The 17381-nt window shown below is 43.8% G+C and overlaps 2 protein-coding genes across 2 annotated transcripts; both read left to right on the top strand.

Moving 5' to 3' along the window:
• The first annotated feature begins 215 nt into the window (after positions 1-215).
• Positions 216-1268, top strand: LOC128300358 (uncharacterized). Its single transcript, XM_053036386.1, has 3 exons — positions 216-325; positions 390-887; positions 953-1268. The coding sequence occupies exons 1-3, from the start codon at positions 278-280 to the stop codon at positions 1139-1141; spliced, it is 735 nt and encodes a 244-aa protein (XP_052892346.1). The 5' UTR covers positions 216-277; the 3' UTR covers positions 1142-1268.
• Positions 1269-1936: 668 nt separating this feature from the next.
• Positions 1937-8007, top strand: LOC128300357 (alpha-tocopherol transfer protein-like). Its single transcript, XM_053036385.1, has 7 exons — positions 1937-2129; positions 4984-5316; positions 5448-5650; positions 5742-5892; positions 5968-6115; positions 6197-6353; positions 6425-8007. Exons 2-7 carry the CDS (start codon positions 5208-5210, stop codon positions 6845-6847), a joined length of 1191 nt encoding a protein of 396 aa, XP_052892345.1. The 5' UTR covers positions 1937-2129; positions 4984-5207; the 3' UTR covers positions 6848-8007.
• Positions 8008-17381: the final 9374 nt, after the last annotated feature.

The raw sequence follows: 17381 nt of genomic DNA, 5'->3' as shown, positions 1-17381 counted from the left end.
GTTTTGTTGTAAAACTCATGTCATGTCTCTTATCGAAACACACAATTTGGCAGTGGAGCCGTGGAGGATTTCCCCGTGGAGCCGTGGAGGATAGATAGCAAAGCGATAACAAGCCTTCTTCCTATCGCACCAAGATACAACATTTATCACTTTTGATTCACAACATCTCAAGTAGCTTGAAGATGGAACTGTGAAGAGGGTTTTAAGTAAATAAAGCTTAATATAAAAGGCTAGTGTGCTAGACGCTCGGTTGATAAGTTTCCGCGTGCAAAGAACAATGAAACTGCTGCTGCTGCTAGGAGTTCTAGCCGTTTGCCTCGGACAGGTGAGATGTTTGGCACTACTCTCAAGCGGCTTCTTGCAGCTTTTCCTTTCGATTATCTCCAAAGCTTCAAGCTGGTCCAGTGGCGCTCCCATCGAACGATGTCCCTTCGTTGGACACTCAAGCACGGTTCTTCTCCGACTTTAACAACCTGCTGAATGGGATTGCAAAGGAAGCACTCGCAAGCCTTACCTCGCTGGAACAGAGCACAGGCAAGCAGTTCCGTTCGGTTGAGGAGGCGATCCAGGATCTGGAGCAGCTGTACAACGAGAAGGTGCTGAAGGAAGTCGCAAGTTACGACGGTGCACTGGACGAGCTCAAGGCAAAAGTGTCGCCGTGCTTTTCGGAAGTACCTCAGGACATCCGTGACATTGTGGAGCGTGCCCGTGATAAAGCGGCAGTGTGTGGCAAGGAAACGTTGGAGCGTGTGCGCGCGATCGAGAATAATATTCGTGACCATGTGGCGGCTGGTGCCGGGAAGGTGAAGGATATTATTGCAATCGGACAGAAGTGCCTGTCGGAGAACTCTTGGATTGGAGATCAGATCAACTGTGCGCTGCAGAATGTGAGTATGGCAGGGTATGTGCAAGGAAGAGCCGGAACTTTAAATTGTTTCTCCAATGCTTATAGGCTCCTGCGGCAGTTAGTATCGTGGAGGGAGTCGTGCGTGATGCCGCTGTACTCATCGGACAAACTTCCCGTGCGGTGTCCGTTCTGGCCAAAGATACTGAGCAATGTTTGGGAGTAGCAGTACAGGACGCGGCAATCGATTTTAACGATATGCTAACGAAGGTGGTCGATTGTTTGGACGGCGAGTGAAGATAACGCCGGAGACTAAACGTACCGCAAAGCAGTAGTACCCTCGAAGACCAAAGTTGATCAGTGAAACATTTGATACTAAAGTAAACTATAGCTACTAGAGAGACTAACAAACAAAACCACATGCGTCAAGATTTTCCTCTCCTTCTCAACAACCTCTCCAATTAGTGACAGCTGCTGGTAACATCACGTACCGGGGGAAAACATCTGTTTTCCACGCTCGGTACTTGGTCGGGAGAGAATCACGTCTCACCGAAACTGCTCGAAAACGAGCGCCGAGTGCGAGTGTGAAGCGCCAATACAGGTCGCCGCCCTGTTTGACGGTATACGTAATGCTTCCCGCTCTCGGATGTGCTCCGGAATTCGGCGCGCGTCAGTCGGAATTGTGAAGCCGCCGGGGGTAGATTCGTGAAAAAACATCATCTCACCTTTCCGTTCAGGGTGTGAGAGAAAGAAAAAAAGAAAGTACAAATAAAACCAACAGGGAAAGGCTGCGAATTATTCATAAGTTTACGGGATGAGTTCGTAGAATTCGGCTGACTGTACGGTTATATTTCGGATTTCGCTACTAATGCAGCCGAGTGTCAATGCGGGTGACAATGCTCCGAACCTCAAGGACATGACTGTCTAGTGCTAGGGAGGAACGTGTTCAAAGTGTGTTTACTCTTCCCCACCCATGCCACATCGTTGCTCCGTGTTTTAGTGCTGTTCGTGGACTGTCTCACTTTCATGTAGTATCAAATCACTGAAAAGCGTAACACGGTCCTTGTCCGTTAAAGTGTACGTGTGATACAATAGTCTTGCAAGAAGGTTCGCTACTGAAAATTTCACAACCGACGCCATCAAACGTTCGCGAACGGTTTGCCCCGATGTGGCCAGATCCCGCGTGTAATTGAATGTGATATTTTAATTAATTTCGCCTCCGTCAACTCATGGCCGCCACATCCTCGCAGCTTAACACATCACAGTCGTAACCTATCGGGGGTTGGTAAGTGTAGTACAATCATGCTCATGGGGACGGGACGCGCGATGCAACGGTGTGGTCGATTTTTGACAAGTGGCAGAGAGAACCGAGTGTCGTGAGAAACGCGCCACAATTGTCGATGGGAAGATGCGTTCAAAGGGTTTTTTAAACTTTTCATGAAAATATAGCTAAAAGACTCTATTTAAACAATACATGGTTGAAGTTGAAATAGCATCTAAAAGGAGTCTCCAAGACTTCTTTTGACATTATCAACATAAAAAGAGACACAGTGATCTCTCACAAACCACCTCTAATGTCCTGAAGTTGTATCAATACTCCATGCGGAGTATGCGCTCTGAGATCACGCGAGCGGTATCTCACGGCATCCTCCCCCGGAAAAGGGAAAATACACGAAACCGGGGGGAGGCGGGACACACAACACAACACATCGGGACACGCATTGGCGATGGTGATGACGCAAACCAAACAGTGCACTGCATGTGTGTACGATGGACCAGCCTTATCGCGGTACTATTACGGTCCCGATTATTTTGTTTTTGGCGCCACATTGTCTCCATCGCGACATGCAGCTGACCTTTCTTCACCGGAACGCAGTGTTTGTGTGTGTTTGTGTGTCGATAGTTTCAGTGCAAGCAGCATTGAAAATTGGGCTAGTTGGCTTATGCGTGACCATTCCCAATTACTGGCTGAAAGTAGCCGAACGAATGGTGATTTCCATCGCCACGTCCTACGGCTATAGTAGTTTTCGGTGCAACAGGAACACGACACGGTAAACACCCAGTAAGGATCGTGTACATGGGGTGTTGTTTAGGGCATTTGCATTGCTAAATAGGTATCGCATCCGTGCAACGGCCCTGACGAAATGGGGGGGAAACGTTTGATTAACGTGTCGGCTGTGCTTGGAAATGCGGATCATGTACCATGGTGTGACTGCCCGTTGATGCCCGTTGATTGGCAGTTCGTCGATGGACCTTTTTTTTTGTGTGTGGAACGACAATTGATTGGAGGGATGCAGAATTTGCATTGATTGAGTTCTATTATCACTGGCCTGATGGTTGCGATGAGCGACTATCAATCAGTGGTTTAACGGTGGATGAAATGAGATTGAGCAAATAAACACACTGTATTCGCGAGAATGAACCATTGGTGGTCTAGAGTAATAGGAGAATATGCTTTCTATAGCATTTAGTAGATCAATAATTTAATAGTTCTATTTTTTTTAACTTTAGAATGTATAATATCTGTCTTTAGTACCAACAGATAATTATTTATTTTTTTATTTAATTATTATAATATTAATTATTTATTATTATTATTTATTTATTTATGTACATTCTTGTGCTGTTGACAATAAATCAATGTTGAGAACAAATGTCAACTAAACACACACTCCGTGCGATTACATCCATTTTCTTCAATCTATTTTTATATTATTTTAGTTACAATAGAGATGTTTCATTGTAGTATGGTAGAAGCAATTTCCTGTAATAAATCGTACTAATCGGTATGTCACCTTTAAAATCATCCAAATCCCGCAAACATAACTCACGTGGTGCGTTTGCTCTAAACGTGTCTCTTTTCATTAGCGCCATTATTAAGTTTGGTAGCGTTTTAACACCAGCACGAAAGAATGTACACCTAAATCAGCAGGGACACTTTATTCAACGTCGTAAAAGATGCACTTGAAGTGCATTGTCTAGTGCTTCGCATCTTCCCGCCCACACTGTCTAGCCCTAGCTCTCGCACATACGCCTTGCGCCTTCTATGTGTTTCGCAAGCACAGACGGTGCCAACGAAAGGAAACGAAACAGACGCGTTTGTCAGGTGGCGAAAGAATTGTTTCTTCTAAAAATAATCTGCTCTATATCGTGCGCGTTTTTTTTTTGCTCGCATCGCATCAATCGGACGGTGTCTTGCAGGCATGCTGTTTGGTGGTAGTGTGTACGCGAAGCCTAGCGTGGTGGAATTGGTGGCGTCTTTCATTTTGTTTGCCACACACTCAAAGCCCTTAATGGGCGAGTTCGTTCACATGCCAAACGGTTGTGGCCTTTCGTTTTTGCGACCGTCCGGATGATGGTCGCCCGTGAATTTATGAATCATTACGATCGTCTATCATTTCGTTGTATTCGATGATGATTGTCGGAATATGCAAACGATATCCTCCAGAAGGCAAAAATAAATGTATACGAACTCCGCGTGCAGAGTAAATCACGCGTAAAAAATAAACCCCAATCGATCTCAATCGAATGAAGCGTATCGATTGCACATTAGCTACGATATATCGCCAATAGTAAAATAAACAACTCCATGTTGTATGTTTATCCATTTCTTGCCAAAGAGTTGAATGGAGCTATTTGAAGGGAGAAAAAATACCTTTTTGAATAGAGAACAGTTTGCTTTGGTTCACCATTAAATTTGCTGCAATACTTAATAAATTTAAAATAACTTGAATTAAAGTTATTAAACGTTGTATTAAATTTAGGGATCTGTTTTTTAATTGTAAATTTACTGTTGGCTACGGATCTGGACTTTTCACAGTTCTCCTGACGTGAAGAAAGCCGAAACCTTCTATTCGTATTTAGCGCCTAAAAGTATGTAATCATTTATTTTTTGTAGACTAATTCTTCAAAATCGATGGAGTATGTAGTAACAAGTTATGGAAACATTTATTTAAAGATCTGTTTTAAAAAAAGATTCTCATATTATAGCCAATGCTAAGTGTAGGTATTGAAAAGAATTCTTATTAAAACGGTCAATTGCCAACATAACCTCTGCGCAATTATCTCAAGTACACGGAGAAAGTTTTATTTACTAAGTACGGCTCTTCAAACTCAATTTCTTTTCCATTGTTTTACAGAACAGTAAGCTCGCTGAAACATGTTTGAATGATTTCCTTCCCGCCTTTCGTGGCAATACAAGCGCATCGGAATTGCATCGAGAGCTACCATTATAAAACAATTCTTCGAACACCGGTGGGCAAAGTTCTCACAGCAGCATCGTACTCGGCTGGAAGCATCCAGCGTAAAGCGTAGCTTGGCACAAAAGTAAAGCACTAGGAAGTGAAGAAAAAAAAACGACAAAATGTCCAGCAACGACAGCACACCGTTGAACAGCCCGCGGAAAATCTTCGGAAAAACCGCCACGCTCGACAATAATGCAATGCTCGAGTACGAGATGAACAAAAATCTAGGTCAGTTGGAAACAAAAAAAGCCTTTCCGGTGGATTGCATATTTCAGTGCAACCAGTTCTTCTTCAGTTTTTTTTTTATATTTTTCTTCTTTCTCTACCCTTTCCGCTGTCAATTCCGCTGCCCACAACAGATGTCAAGTACCGGGAGAAGGCGGAGAAGGAGCTGGGCGAAACGGGTGGTGAGCTGACGTACACGAAAATTCGCCAGCTCCGGCAGCAGCTCAACATATACAACGAGAACCATCAGCGGGCGCTGGGATGCCGGCGGGATGATTCGTTTCTGTTGCGATTTTTACGCGCCAAAAAGTTTGACGTCGAGAAGGCATTCAAAATGGTAACCCATTGCCCCCCGTAGCTGACCGATCGTCAGCGTGAGCGTTACTTGATTTACATCTGAATCGGAATGCCACCCTTTCCATTTGCAGATGCAAAAGTACTACAAGATGAAGGAAGAGTACCCGGAGATATTCAAAGTGTCCCCACCGTCCGAGATGAAGTTTATGCTGGAGATGCAAATTCAAACCATGCTTCCGAAGAAGGACGAACACGGACGGCAAATCTACTTGTTTCGAGTTGGTGAGTCCAGTGATCCGCTGGAAATAGAATTGTCATTCCATGTATCTCCACTTACTCGTCCGATTTTCTGTGCAGAAAAATGTGATCCGTATAAGATTCCGGTGGATTACGTGTTCCGCAGTAATGTGCTAGCGCTCGAGGATGCCGTCCGAAGTCCGGAAACACAGATTGGAGGCTTAGTGGTGCTGCTCGATATGGCTGGACTTGGATTTGCTCATGCACGGTACGTGCCAGAACGATGCACTTCTTTCCTTGTTGCGTGACCTTACCACCAGTAATACTGGGTTTTCGATCCATCCGACAGGTATCTTTCACCTCATCTAGCGAAGAAAACGGTGGAGGTGGTCCAGGAAGCGTTCCCACTTCGGTTTAAAGCGTTCCACGTGCTTCACGAACCGTTCTACTTCGACGCCATTCTTGCCGTGCTGAAACCATTCCTCAAGGACAAAATCCGACGGCGAGTAAGTACGGTCATCTCGCCGCAGTACTTAAACTCTTACATTCGTTCTCCCGTTCTCTTACCCACTTGAAGATACACCTGCACGGTAATAGCTTGAGCTCGCTGCACAAGTACGTTTCGAAGGATCTTCTGCCGGCGGAATACGGTGGCAATCTTGGTCCGTTCGATAACACCGAATGGCGCCAGACGATCCTGGACAACGAGCAGTACTTTATCGATCTGGAAACGTACAACCATCTGTCGGAGAGTTGCTACCAACTGGGAGCCTCCAATGGGGGCGACGGTGACGCGGAAAGTATCGACAGTCTGCAGTTCGGCGACACCGAAACCGAGGACAGTGAGTTCGATGAGGACGATCGGAGGGTGTTGAGCCCAAAGCGTAACGCACGCTCGATACAGAACATTGAGGAGATCTTCCTGAAAAATGGGTACGACGGTATGGCTCCGAGCGTGACCGGTGCGGATCTCGAGAAGGAAGTGGAGGAGTTAAAGTAGAGTGAATATGATGAAATGCTCACGCTTAAAAAGTACAACACGGCGAAGGCAAGCGTGCTTTGAAGTTTGGAGGATATAAAAATCATCATCTTCTTGGGCATGAGTTAAGCACCGTACAAGTATTCTACCTTCAATATCTGATTGTTAGTTCGCTTTGGAGTAAGATTGAAATCTAGAGAAATCCATTTATTGAAGAGTAAAATTGGCAAATTTTGAGGAAAGACATTAAAGGAACTGTTAAATAAATTAAAACATGCACTAGCAAAGACTCAAGCCACTGTCACTGACTTAATTACTGATTAGGGGGGCTTAATGCACGCGTGCCGAGGCTAATGGCGTTAGACTGTTAGCTTTCCATGTGATAGAGAATGCGAAAGAACTGGTCGTGGCCAGCAAACAGAAAACAGAAGCTCCTTCTAGTGGGGGATGTTTTCAATGTCTAGCGATAATTGTAGTCAATTTAGAAGGGGTTAGAAGATTCTATTTTTTCTATCTGAAACGAACGTTCAGAATTGACAGGGAATGCAAATACACAACAACACTTATCATTAGCTACACAAAACAAAAAAAAAGTTCGTCTTGTGCCATGCATTTTGTTATTGGCACAGACTTTTTTAATTCAATTAAATCAATTCCGGATCTGGAATGCAAATTGAGACGACAAGCTGTCAGTCAGGGCTTGTGGGAAAGTTTTCCTACGAGACCGACCCGAAAGCGCTCAGTGGAGAGCATTTCAAACTTTATCAGCACAGTGGGAGAGTTTAACGGAACGTAAATTGTTTTTTTTGTTTTCTAAACTTATTCAACGCTAGTCAATTTAGTCTAAGTGCCACACTACTGCTACAACTTATTCCAATATAGCTGATAGGTCATCGTGACGTGTAGAGGTGACATGCAACAAATCGTACACCATACATACACAGAACGTAGCGATATACGCATCAATCCCGCCCCAACATATTATAACAAAATGTTACAAACAATCAAATACTAGAACAGAGGAAAAACAATCCGTAATTCGTATTTAGCTAGAGCCTGTTTGCTATTCACATTTAACATCGATAGAAATATTTAAAATTTAAAACAAAACGATGCAAGAAAGATGAACCGAACAGTTGAAACGAATTGAAACAAAAACACCTAGCGATTGTTGAATGTAGTTTAGCCATGTAACAATGAATCATTATCAAAATGCAAATAAAATCTATTTTCATTCAGAAAAGAAAATCTACACACCGTAACAAAGTTTTTAAAAAAATTAGATTGCATTCTTTTCCGAACTTTCGTTACAACCCAATCGCTGGAATTCTTGTTGACAGAGGTAAAATAAAAAAAAATAACGGAAACGAATGAGAACTTTTAAGGCACTCATTTATTGTGCTATCGTGGTGAGTGTCACTCATTTCCATCCACTTTGAAGGTGAGCACATTCTGCGAGCGAGAGTCAGTGGTTCTCTTTTAATAAATAAGCGAGCAGGAAGGTGGAAGCAAATTCGTCAAATGAGGGAGAGTTATGGGTTTAAAATGGTGGTGAGTAGTGAAAGTTGTTTGTATACAATGATATACCACTGTTTCTATCCACCTATGATCCAAATTGTTTTCATTTCTATCATCCATTTCGATGTAACTGCAGATGTAATGGATTGAAAAATCCATTCGTGAGGTAATTTATCATCTTCAAGCTGCATACTTTTAGGCGTTACATTAAAATGCCCTTGAAAGTATGCAATTATCACTAAAAAATACATTATTAGTTTTAAAAATTAATTTTACCGTCCTGGCTCGAAAAATAAGCATCTGATTGAAGCGTCTTCCATCAGCACTTAAGATAGGTGCAGCACTAACAACGTTTATCAAACAACAGTGCCGAACTGTCATTGAAAATGAGCTCCGAGAGCAAAACCAACCATGTGCCTGCTTTTAGATTTTCCCCGCCGTTCTTTTCTCGTCGCTTCAACTCTCCCACAACAGCGAACGGCTCTCGCACACTCTCACTAACGCCGCTAGCATCTCCCAGTTCCCAGTAATCGACGGGAAAAATTCTTCTCGGGTAAAATACTCTTCCGCTCGCACGGGTTTTTTTGGGGGCGCCACCATCACGCGTCCAGGTGGTGCACGCCAGTTCAGTCTGTGAGTGAAGATTGACATCCTTGGACGTGTCCAACGTGTCCGGTACAGCCGCCCCAGTCGCACAACGGCACACAGAACCAGTGCACCTCCAGGTTCTAGGGGTACTGTGTAGGCAAAAAAAAGACGCCCTACTGCGTGTGGGTGTCCTCCATTTTGTGCCACCGTTTCGTTCGCCAAGTGTCAAGGAGTTGTGTGTAAGTGTGGCCCCTTTTGATGCTTTTCTTTGATTTTCTTTGGTGTCTTCCCCGAGGTCGATAGTAAACCGACCTTCGGTTGCTAAAACCCAACCAATCAGTTAACCCCCGAGGGGGACGGTCGACCAAAGAAGAAGAAGTGCACATGAAAAAAAGATGGTGGGGGATGTTAAGGAAGGAAAGCCTGTGTTTCGTGAACTTGACTCGCTGTGCGACGAGTGGTAGGCGAGCGTGCGTTATCAGAGCCCCGGGAGTTTATGGTGTCACCCCGCCACGGTTGTGGGTGTCTGGCTGTTGATGTGTGTGTGTGTATGTGTTTGAGTGTGTGTTTGTTGAAGTGTTGGTGCTTTTGAAAAGGATTTCCCTCCCTGCTGGGGCTAGTCGAGCCTATGCTAGAAGTATCGCGTACGAAGGGAAACAATTTATTCCGCCTACTCTCAGACGTAGTAAACCATTCCACTGTTCCGTCGCCGTTCTTACCAGCTAGAGAGTAGCAACGCGGGCTGGTTCGTTTTCCGGGCCCTTCTTAGTTTGTGTGTTCAGCTATAATTTACATGCATCGATTCACCACTTACTTCTATTTTCTTCTGCAAAAGTAAGTCGTCGATGTCACCGTTGGAGACATGCTGAATAAAACAGCGAGTAACGAAAAACAAAAAAACAAAAATTCAATCATAACACAATCACGTTACATAATCGGACTCTTATCAATTTCGCGTTCAAACACCTGCTGTTTGACTGTTCAACCACACAAACCGCCACATTGGTTTGAAGGTATCCACGGGGGAGTTGCTGAAGCAAACATTTGCCACGAAAGTCGCTCATTTCCATTTACACTTCTCAGAACATGCTGAGTGCCGGCTTGCGTCTGTGACCTCCCCAGAGTGCAAAGGTACTCCCCGATTATGAGGCAGTTTCGTTTTCGGGCGTAGGTGTTTGGTTTGTTTGTGTTTTATGTTTGAGTGCGTGAAAGTGTAAATCCTCTAGGTTGCGGTGGTAAGAAAAAACAACAAACAGCAAACATACCCAGTACCGCAAAAGTGTGCGCTTCTGGTATACGTGGTGCCGCGTGTACTTGCGGGAGTTTGTGTAACGTTCTATCCGATGTCTTTATGAGGGATGGTGGTTCATTGTCCTTTTCCGCCCGGAATCAACTCCAGTGAATGTGTAAAGGTATCCAAGTGCAATGGTGCCTCCGAGAGTCGTTGTTCTAGAATTTAATGAAGATACATGTTGGCGAAAGGAGGGAACACTTCCACGCGAACGGGAAACTCACCGATACAATTACGATGGTGCTTGGCGATAATGATGATAAAATCGATCCGCTCGGGCGATAGTGTTTCCTGATGGAATCTAAGCAAGTGCTTGTTTTTTGCGTCCCTAGGACAACCGGTAACACTGACGTTATTAACTGTCCCGATGGATTCCTGTCCGGACGTTGTCTAGTGTCAACCACCTTCACCAGCGCTCTTTGCTGTCAAAACTGTCAAGGATGAAAAGGGACCTCTCGTTGAAATGTTGGCCATGTTGCTTTCAAAAGGCAAAGGTTACTGAGATCCACCGGAGTAAGTTCAAACACGCCTACTTCACTTGTAGCGTTACTAAGCGAACCGTGGATAACTTGAGACATGTTCATCAACTATCCGTACCTCACAGGAACTGAACTTGCGATCCCTGCGATATTTTCCTCCACGATTCTGTAGAGCCTCTTTAAGCTATTGACCACCAAGCCTCATCTTCACTCGGGGGACACCATTTTTCTGGTGGTGGAAAAATGGAAAAAAAGTCCCCGACTGCTCTCGCTCCATTTCCGTTGGTGCTTTGAGGGTAGGCACGATTAACGGGAAATTATTGTTTTCCAACGTGCCCGGGGCGATCACGATGTTTTCATGACCGTGCTACCGGATCTCGACCGATTACGTGGGACGTGGGCGGTGAACGTATTCCATGAAAAACGCATTAAATGCCTCAAGAAGCGCACGAAACGAATGGTCATATTCATCACACCTTCCCAAGTTTGGAAGATTTGGGCTTACCGAACGGTGAGAGCTTGGATGATATCATAATAGGTTTACAATGTCATTAAGTGCCGTAAAATGGAAATAAATATTTGTAGCAAATGGGATGAGTTATCCCTGCCACTTTTCAGTGATGAACAGGGTAGAGCATTTATACAGGTGATATAGCGTCCGCCGTGATCAGATGTTCGAGAAAAGATGCCTGAAAATAGAATGTTTTAATATCGAGAAATTATTAATGAAGAATTGTTGTGCGTTACGCACACTAACTAAAGCATTATTTGGGGAAAACAGCATATAATATTTACAAACGTCACCGCTAAATTACCTTAAAATAGTAATTACCGTGTAGAAAATCAAAGAAAAAAACCAGCAATCAAATGTTTGTTTAATCTACTCAGGCACCTTTATTTTTTAACCTTTAGAGGGGGTTTCGTTTTGCACACAAATAGGCAGGCTGAGCCTTGGAATTGCACATCCAAGCACGTTCCATCCATTTCCCACACCACAAATATATTGATCTGAAAGCCCAAAACTTTCACCACGGAAGTATGGCAGGAAGAAACGGAATACAGAAAAAAAACGGAGTACAGATTCACTGCAAGGACAAACCGACGGGAATAGCATCCCCAACCGACCCTCGGCAAGAGGGGTTCGGTAAAGCCAATGTGTCAATATGTGTACATCCATTCGTTCGATTACGATTTCGTGCACTTCCCCCACTGGGGAGATTAAAGACCGAAATACAGGAAAAAAAATCGAGCTTCTGGTCTTTGTCCGAGATCAACGAATCGATACGTGAGTTTGTGGCATTTTCCGTGGACTGGGATAGGGGAAAAACAGGAAGTAAGCGTAAGGATATGTGCACGTAAACGTATGTGTGGGTAAAGTATTTAGCTTACTAAAATATTCATCTCGGTGACAGGGTCTGGCACCAGCAGTCGGCACCAGGTTCATCTTCATATGGTACGATCTGGTCGCCACGTATGCGGTTTTGCTTCAGAAGGGTAAACAATTTGTTCTAATTGAGATATTATGGACCATTTTCCTGAGGTTTCCATTCATCGGGATTAACGCATCGGTTTTACCGTGCGCTTTTAATTACATAAATGGAACATATATATTTTTGAACAGAAAGTGCAGAAATATAAATCATTAAAGCTACATAATTAATAACCTCACGCCAAAGTTTTTGCTGGTGAAAGCGGTAGTCAGCTAAACGGGAAATAGGATTAAATTAAATTCAATTCCAAGAAACCTATTCGAAAGCTCAGACAACATATTAAAATAACTTCCCTTTCTAACTTTCCCACATGAACCACTGAAAGCGTTTTTCTCTTGTTGAAAAAGTTCGTTTTCACACAGTAAAGTTACAAAACATATCTCAATACCAAAATATAATCCCGGAACATCAGTCAACCTAATAGCCCCGACACATGTCCCGCTCGATATGGGACGGGGTCCCCCCGAAAAAAAACCTTTCATTTATTTATCTTCGAAAACAACTCGAACCGAATTAGGCGAATCGGAAAGAAGCAAACGAAGCAATGCTCTTGTCTTGATTGCCATCTTGTTAGTAATAAATTCACCGACACAGTTCGAACGACCGATAGGGAAACCAGCCAGTCCCATCCAACTAGAAGGGTCCGGTGCAAGCAGGACAACAAGCCACCGGAGGGGAAAAACTTTTCCTGCTGACAAACAAACTGATAAGAAGTCAGCCACCCGTAGGAGACGCGAGACAGGAAGCAGGCAAATAGTTTAGCATATAATTTTGCTATCCATACTTATTGCTGGGATAAAAAGGGAGCAGGAACCGAAACTAAGTTACGCCTAATGTCGCAGCACTTCCGGCAGTGCCTTGCGAAGTTTGCCGAGTGCGAAATGAAATCACAGACTGCAACCGACTGCCGACGGAGTACAAATTTCATTTCATTCCCGATGCAAACCCTGGGACGGATGGGGAAAAGTTATGCTTAGCTACATGGCGGGAATAAATGCAAATAACTGGTTGAAACGGTAGCTAACGAACTGGGTTTTTTGCCGAAGAGTGCGAAGCATTGTAGAAAGGTAAATCATACATATTTTACAGCGACTGATCGTACCTGGAAGGGGAGATTTCGAGCATTGTACGAACGAATGCAACGACACTTGAGAACAAAAACAGTTTAATGAAAAGATATTCAAGAACCTTACATTAAAGGTTAAAGAGTTACTCTCGCTTTTGCGATGGCAACATTGTACGCTTCTTCCCAGCTACTGTTCAAGAGATGTATCTTCACGTCAGCTAAAGTGAGGACAATTTCCCTAAACATTCCCATTCTAAGAACCTTTAATTTACCTAAAAGCAATATTGAAAAGTTGCAACGGTTGTTTTTCCTCAACCACGGTAAACAGATCCGTTCGCGCGTACCTTTCTTCTCAAAATCTAGGAACTGGAATCCATTTCATACCACCGTTTGCTTTTGCTGATACGATTCAACCCAGATTCTATTCCTGCCGCTAGAGAATCGTCGGGAAATGGGACACTTCCTTCTTTTATTCATTCCCATTCGGTACGGTGGGAGCATCTTAATTGCTTTCCAACCGGGGAAGAAACTTTTGATGCTGTGATGGATGTTCTCGGTACGATGGAACAGTAAGGATGGCCATAAAGGGCACCAGAGAGCGCAAACGGGGTTTGAAGCAGTGCCATTTCATTACTGCGGAAATGGAGCGCAATGCGATTGCGTTCATATCCTCTTACACTTGACCCAATTGATCGTGTTCTGATGCAAAAAGAAGAAATGCGCGAGATGCAATAAATTCTGCCCAGCGCGAGAAAGATAATAAACGATTAATAAACGATTTATAAAAAATAAATATATTTAAAAAAATGTTCAATATAAATGTGCAATAAATTATTCCTCATTTATTCAGCCCTCATTTAAATTCATTTGCTGTTCTTTTGATCCACAAAAAAATTGTCCTCCACGGGTGATGTTTTCTTTTTCTATTATATCCTGCCTGTAAATCAGCTCCTTCTCATGTGTACACACTTAATCCGGCCTATAATTTAACCTCCACAAATGCTTCACATTCCTGCTGTTATTTTGGAAACTTCCTTCTGATCCAAATCAAAATAACGCATCCTTCCCATTGCCCTTTTCGGAATGAACCATGCACGGCCGACCTTCATTAGCGAAAGATTGAACGGTCTTTTTCGTGTGTTTGTGTGACCGTTGGGTTGCGATACGAGCACGGATACGACCATCGGTATAGAGCGAAATGCTGTTTTCGAAGGTATTTTATGTATGCCTCTCGGAACCATGTGGCCAAGAACGAACGATATCCAACTCTAAGTTACAAGGTTATGGTGACAAAAAAACAATCCCCAGTTAATCCTTCCACCGCAAGTGTCCCTCCCGCTTTCTGACAAAATTATTTCCAGCTCTAAAAAAAAAGGTCCACTCGAGCAAGAATGGCGAGGGAAAAGTACAGCGTACAGTGAACTGGAAATATGTGGGAGGTGGGTCAAGTATTTTTAGTGAAACCTTCGTGCCAGACACACATTTTGGCAGCCACCGAACGGAGCATGTGAATTCTCAGCCAACCGAACGAACTGTTGACAGTGCTGACCTTTCAACGGTTATTATTTTGTGCCTCAAGCCTCGAGAACGGAATAATGCACACGCTGGCATCAATTGAGTTTCCATGTAATCGACCGTTTGGTCGTCCGTTAGGCTTCTTTTCGGTTCCTCCCATGCCGTCGACACGGCGGCTCGAGAGTAAAATATACTTTGCATTTATTGATTTATGCTGCCTACGCGAACCGGGACTGGAGGAATGGTTTATGAGAGAAAAAAGAACTTCGTCCAAAGCACACGAAATACATTAAGCTAATTGAATGCTCAACAAAGTGCCAAGTTTCCCGTCCTCCTTTACCTCGCCACCACCAACGAATGATGGTGTTGATGCTGACTGTAAACTTTCCAGACACTTTTCAACCATTCGGCCACGCGGCGAGAGAAGGAGCGAACGAGAAAATTGTAAGCAAGGGCCATCATAAATTTTATGTCGACCTCGAAAAGTACATAATTGAAAGGCGGAACAACAATATACCGTGTTGTGGGGCATCATTTGCACCCCTTTTTGCCACGTAACTATCAATCCGCTGGCGGCGTGCGAAGAACAGGCGGAAATAATTAACAATACCTCGCGCACAATACATTACAAAACTTACCAGCGCGCGAGAGCACGGTGTGATACTTTACGGTCACAAGTCACGATTAGATCTAGGGCAAATGTGTGATTATAAATAGGTGAAGTATGACCACCGAACGCTACCGTAAATTAACCACAGCACGTTGAACAATGATTCGGCAGCGTTAAAGAGTGATGCGAGACGGGAAATTTTCCCAAAACTAGCGAACGTTTTGCTGATAGCTGTTAACAAATGCGGTTACTAGGATGTGCATTTTACACCCATGTACATGTACTCTTCGGGGTGTAAAACAACCGTGCCGAGCGATAATATTTTGTTCCGTTGCAAATGATGGAGACGCCCGGTGGTTTTCATCCTTTTGCGCTGTGGTGGAGACGCCCGATGGTTTTCGCTTAGCCGATGGAGGCGCCCGATGGCTGTTGCGAGCATTCTCATCCTAATCCTCGCACAAAAGCAAACGATGCTGCTGGTCGTTCCGGTGCGATAAGCTGATGCGAACGCATTTGTTCGTTGCATGAGCGCTTGCACGAAGCGCTTGGTACAATGCTACATTATTTGTTATGTTGCGCTTTTCGGGTGGCTCCAGGGAGTTTCGTAATGAATCCATAAACCCTAGGAGCGTAAGGTGTTTTTTTCCCCCAGCTAGCAAATAAAACCTAAAACATGGAAAGGATAGCATGCCGTTTCATGTACGAGTGAACACACAAGCGATGTGCTGCAGCGGATGTGTTGCACCGGCTAAAAGTAAAGCGAGCGTAGAGAATTTCACTTAAAACCAACATCCTTTGAACTAAGATGCAATACCAGCAGGGTGGTTGCAAACTTTCACCGATGTTTCGCACAGTTTTTTTCCACTTTATCTCTCCTGCTTTGTGTGTGTGTTCTGGTTTAGAGCATCATGAGTTGCTCCAGGCTCGCGTAGCAAGGTAGGAAAAAGGCAAACTTTACGATGCGCCAAAAAAAAAAAGGACAGAAATAGCCACAGTGGGGCATGTTGGGATTTTTCTTGGAATTTTCGTGCAGAATTTTCCGTGGTCGACATTTCATGCACTGTTTCGATGCGCTTTTAGCATGCAAATTAAGCAAACTAACCGCGTTGCGTTAGTGATGAAGTGCAAAATTGTGCCTGGACAGTTTTCTAATTACCATACCCGGGATGTTCCGAGAAGAAGTGTTGCATTTTGTTTGTTTTTCTCGCTATTTCAACATGAATTATAAATAAAATTGAATAAAACCCAGCTCTTCTAAACTACCACCAATTGCAAACTGTTCTATGCCTTCGTCACCTTAAGTGATCCATCCAGTCGAAGGAAAGGTCGAATCGAAGCGGTATTTTTCTTTCCACTGGCTGTGGCTCATAAACATCGTTAGCGTCAACCGTTATCAATTCCAATACCAGTCAGGTGCAGATGTGGAATGTACCTCACACCAACGGACCGTAAAAGGAAGAAATAAAAAAAAACCCGAAACCCATCCCTCACAATGTGAAGCATCCCAGGCGCGTACCGCGCAACACGGGATTACGGTCTCGAAACATAAAGCAAACTCGATTGCCGGCCACTGGATGGATGGTTTTCCTACCTTTCAACTCCCCTAGCTCGTAGATAGCAGATTGTTCTGGTTTTGTTGGATTTATTTAAGGCCAACTTTGAATCGACCAACACAATGCGTTTGATGCGCAAAAGCTGACAAGTATTAGAAAAATATGATTGATTGGTTCACATCCGCCGAAGGCGAACAATAAAGCGCGATTGCGTGCGGCACGTCCACAGAGCAGCTTAGTCAATAAATAACACAAAGTTAGCTTTTTAAATAAGAATAAATTTGCAACGTGTTTTCTTGCCAACACCTAGTCAACAAAAGCACAGTGAAAGTTTTTCATTCCATTCGACCACTATAGAGTTATGGTTGGAATAACACATTCAACCAGTTTATCAACGATCGATCGTCGATTACTGTTCTTATCTCGCGCTTCCATTTTTCCCTAT

Source organism: Anopheles moucheti, chromosome 3 (assembly GCF_943734755.1).
Source record: "Anopheles moucheti chromosome 3, idAnoMoucSN_F20_07, whole genome shotgun sequence".
NCBI classification, from domain to species: domain Eukaryota; kingdom Metazoa; phylum Arthropoda; class Insecta; order Diptera; family Culicidae; genus Anopheles; species Anopheles moucheti.
This window is presented reverse-complemented; position numbering and strand designations above follow the sequence as displayed.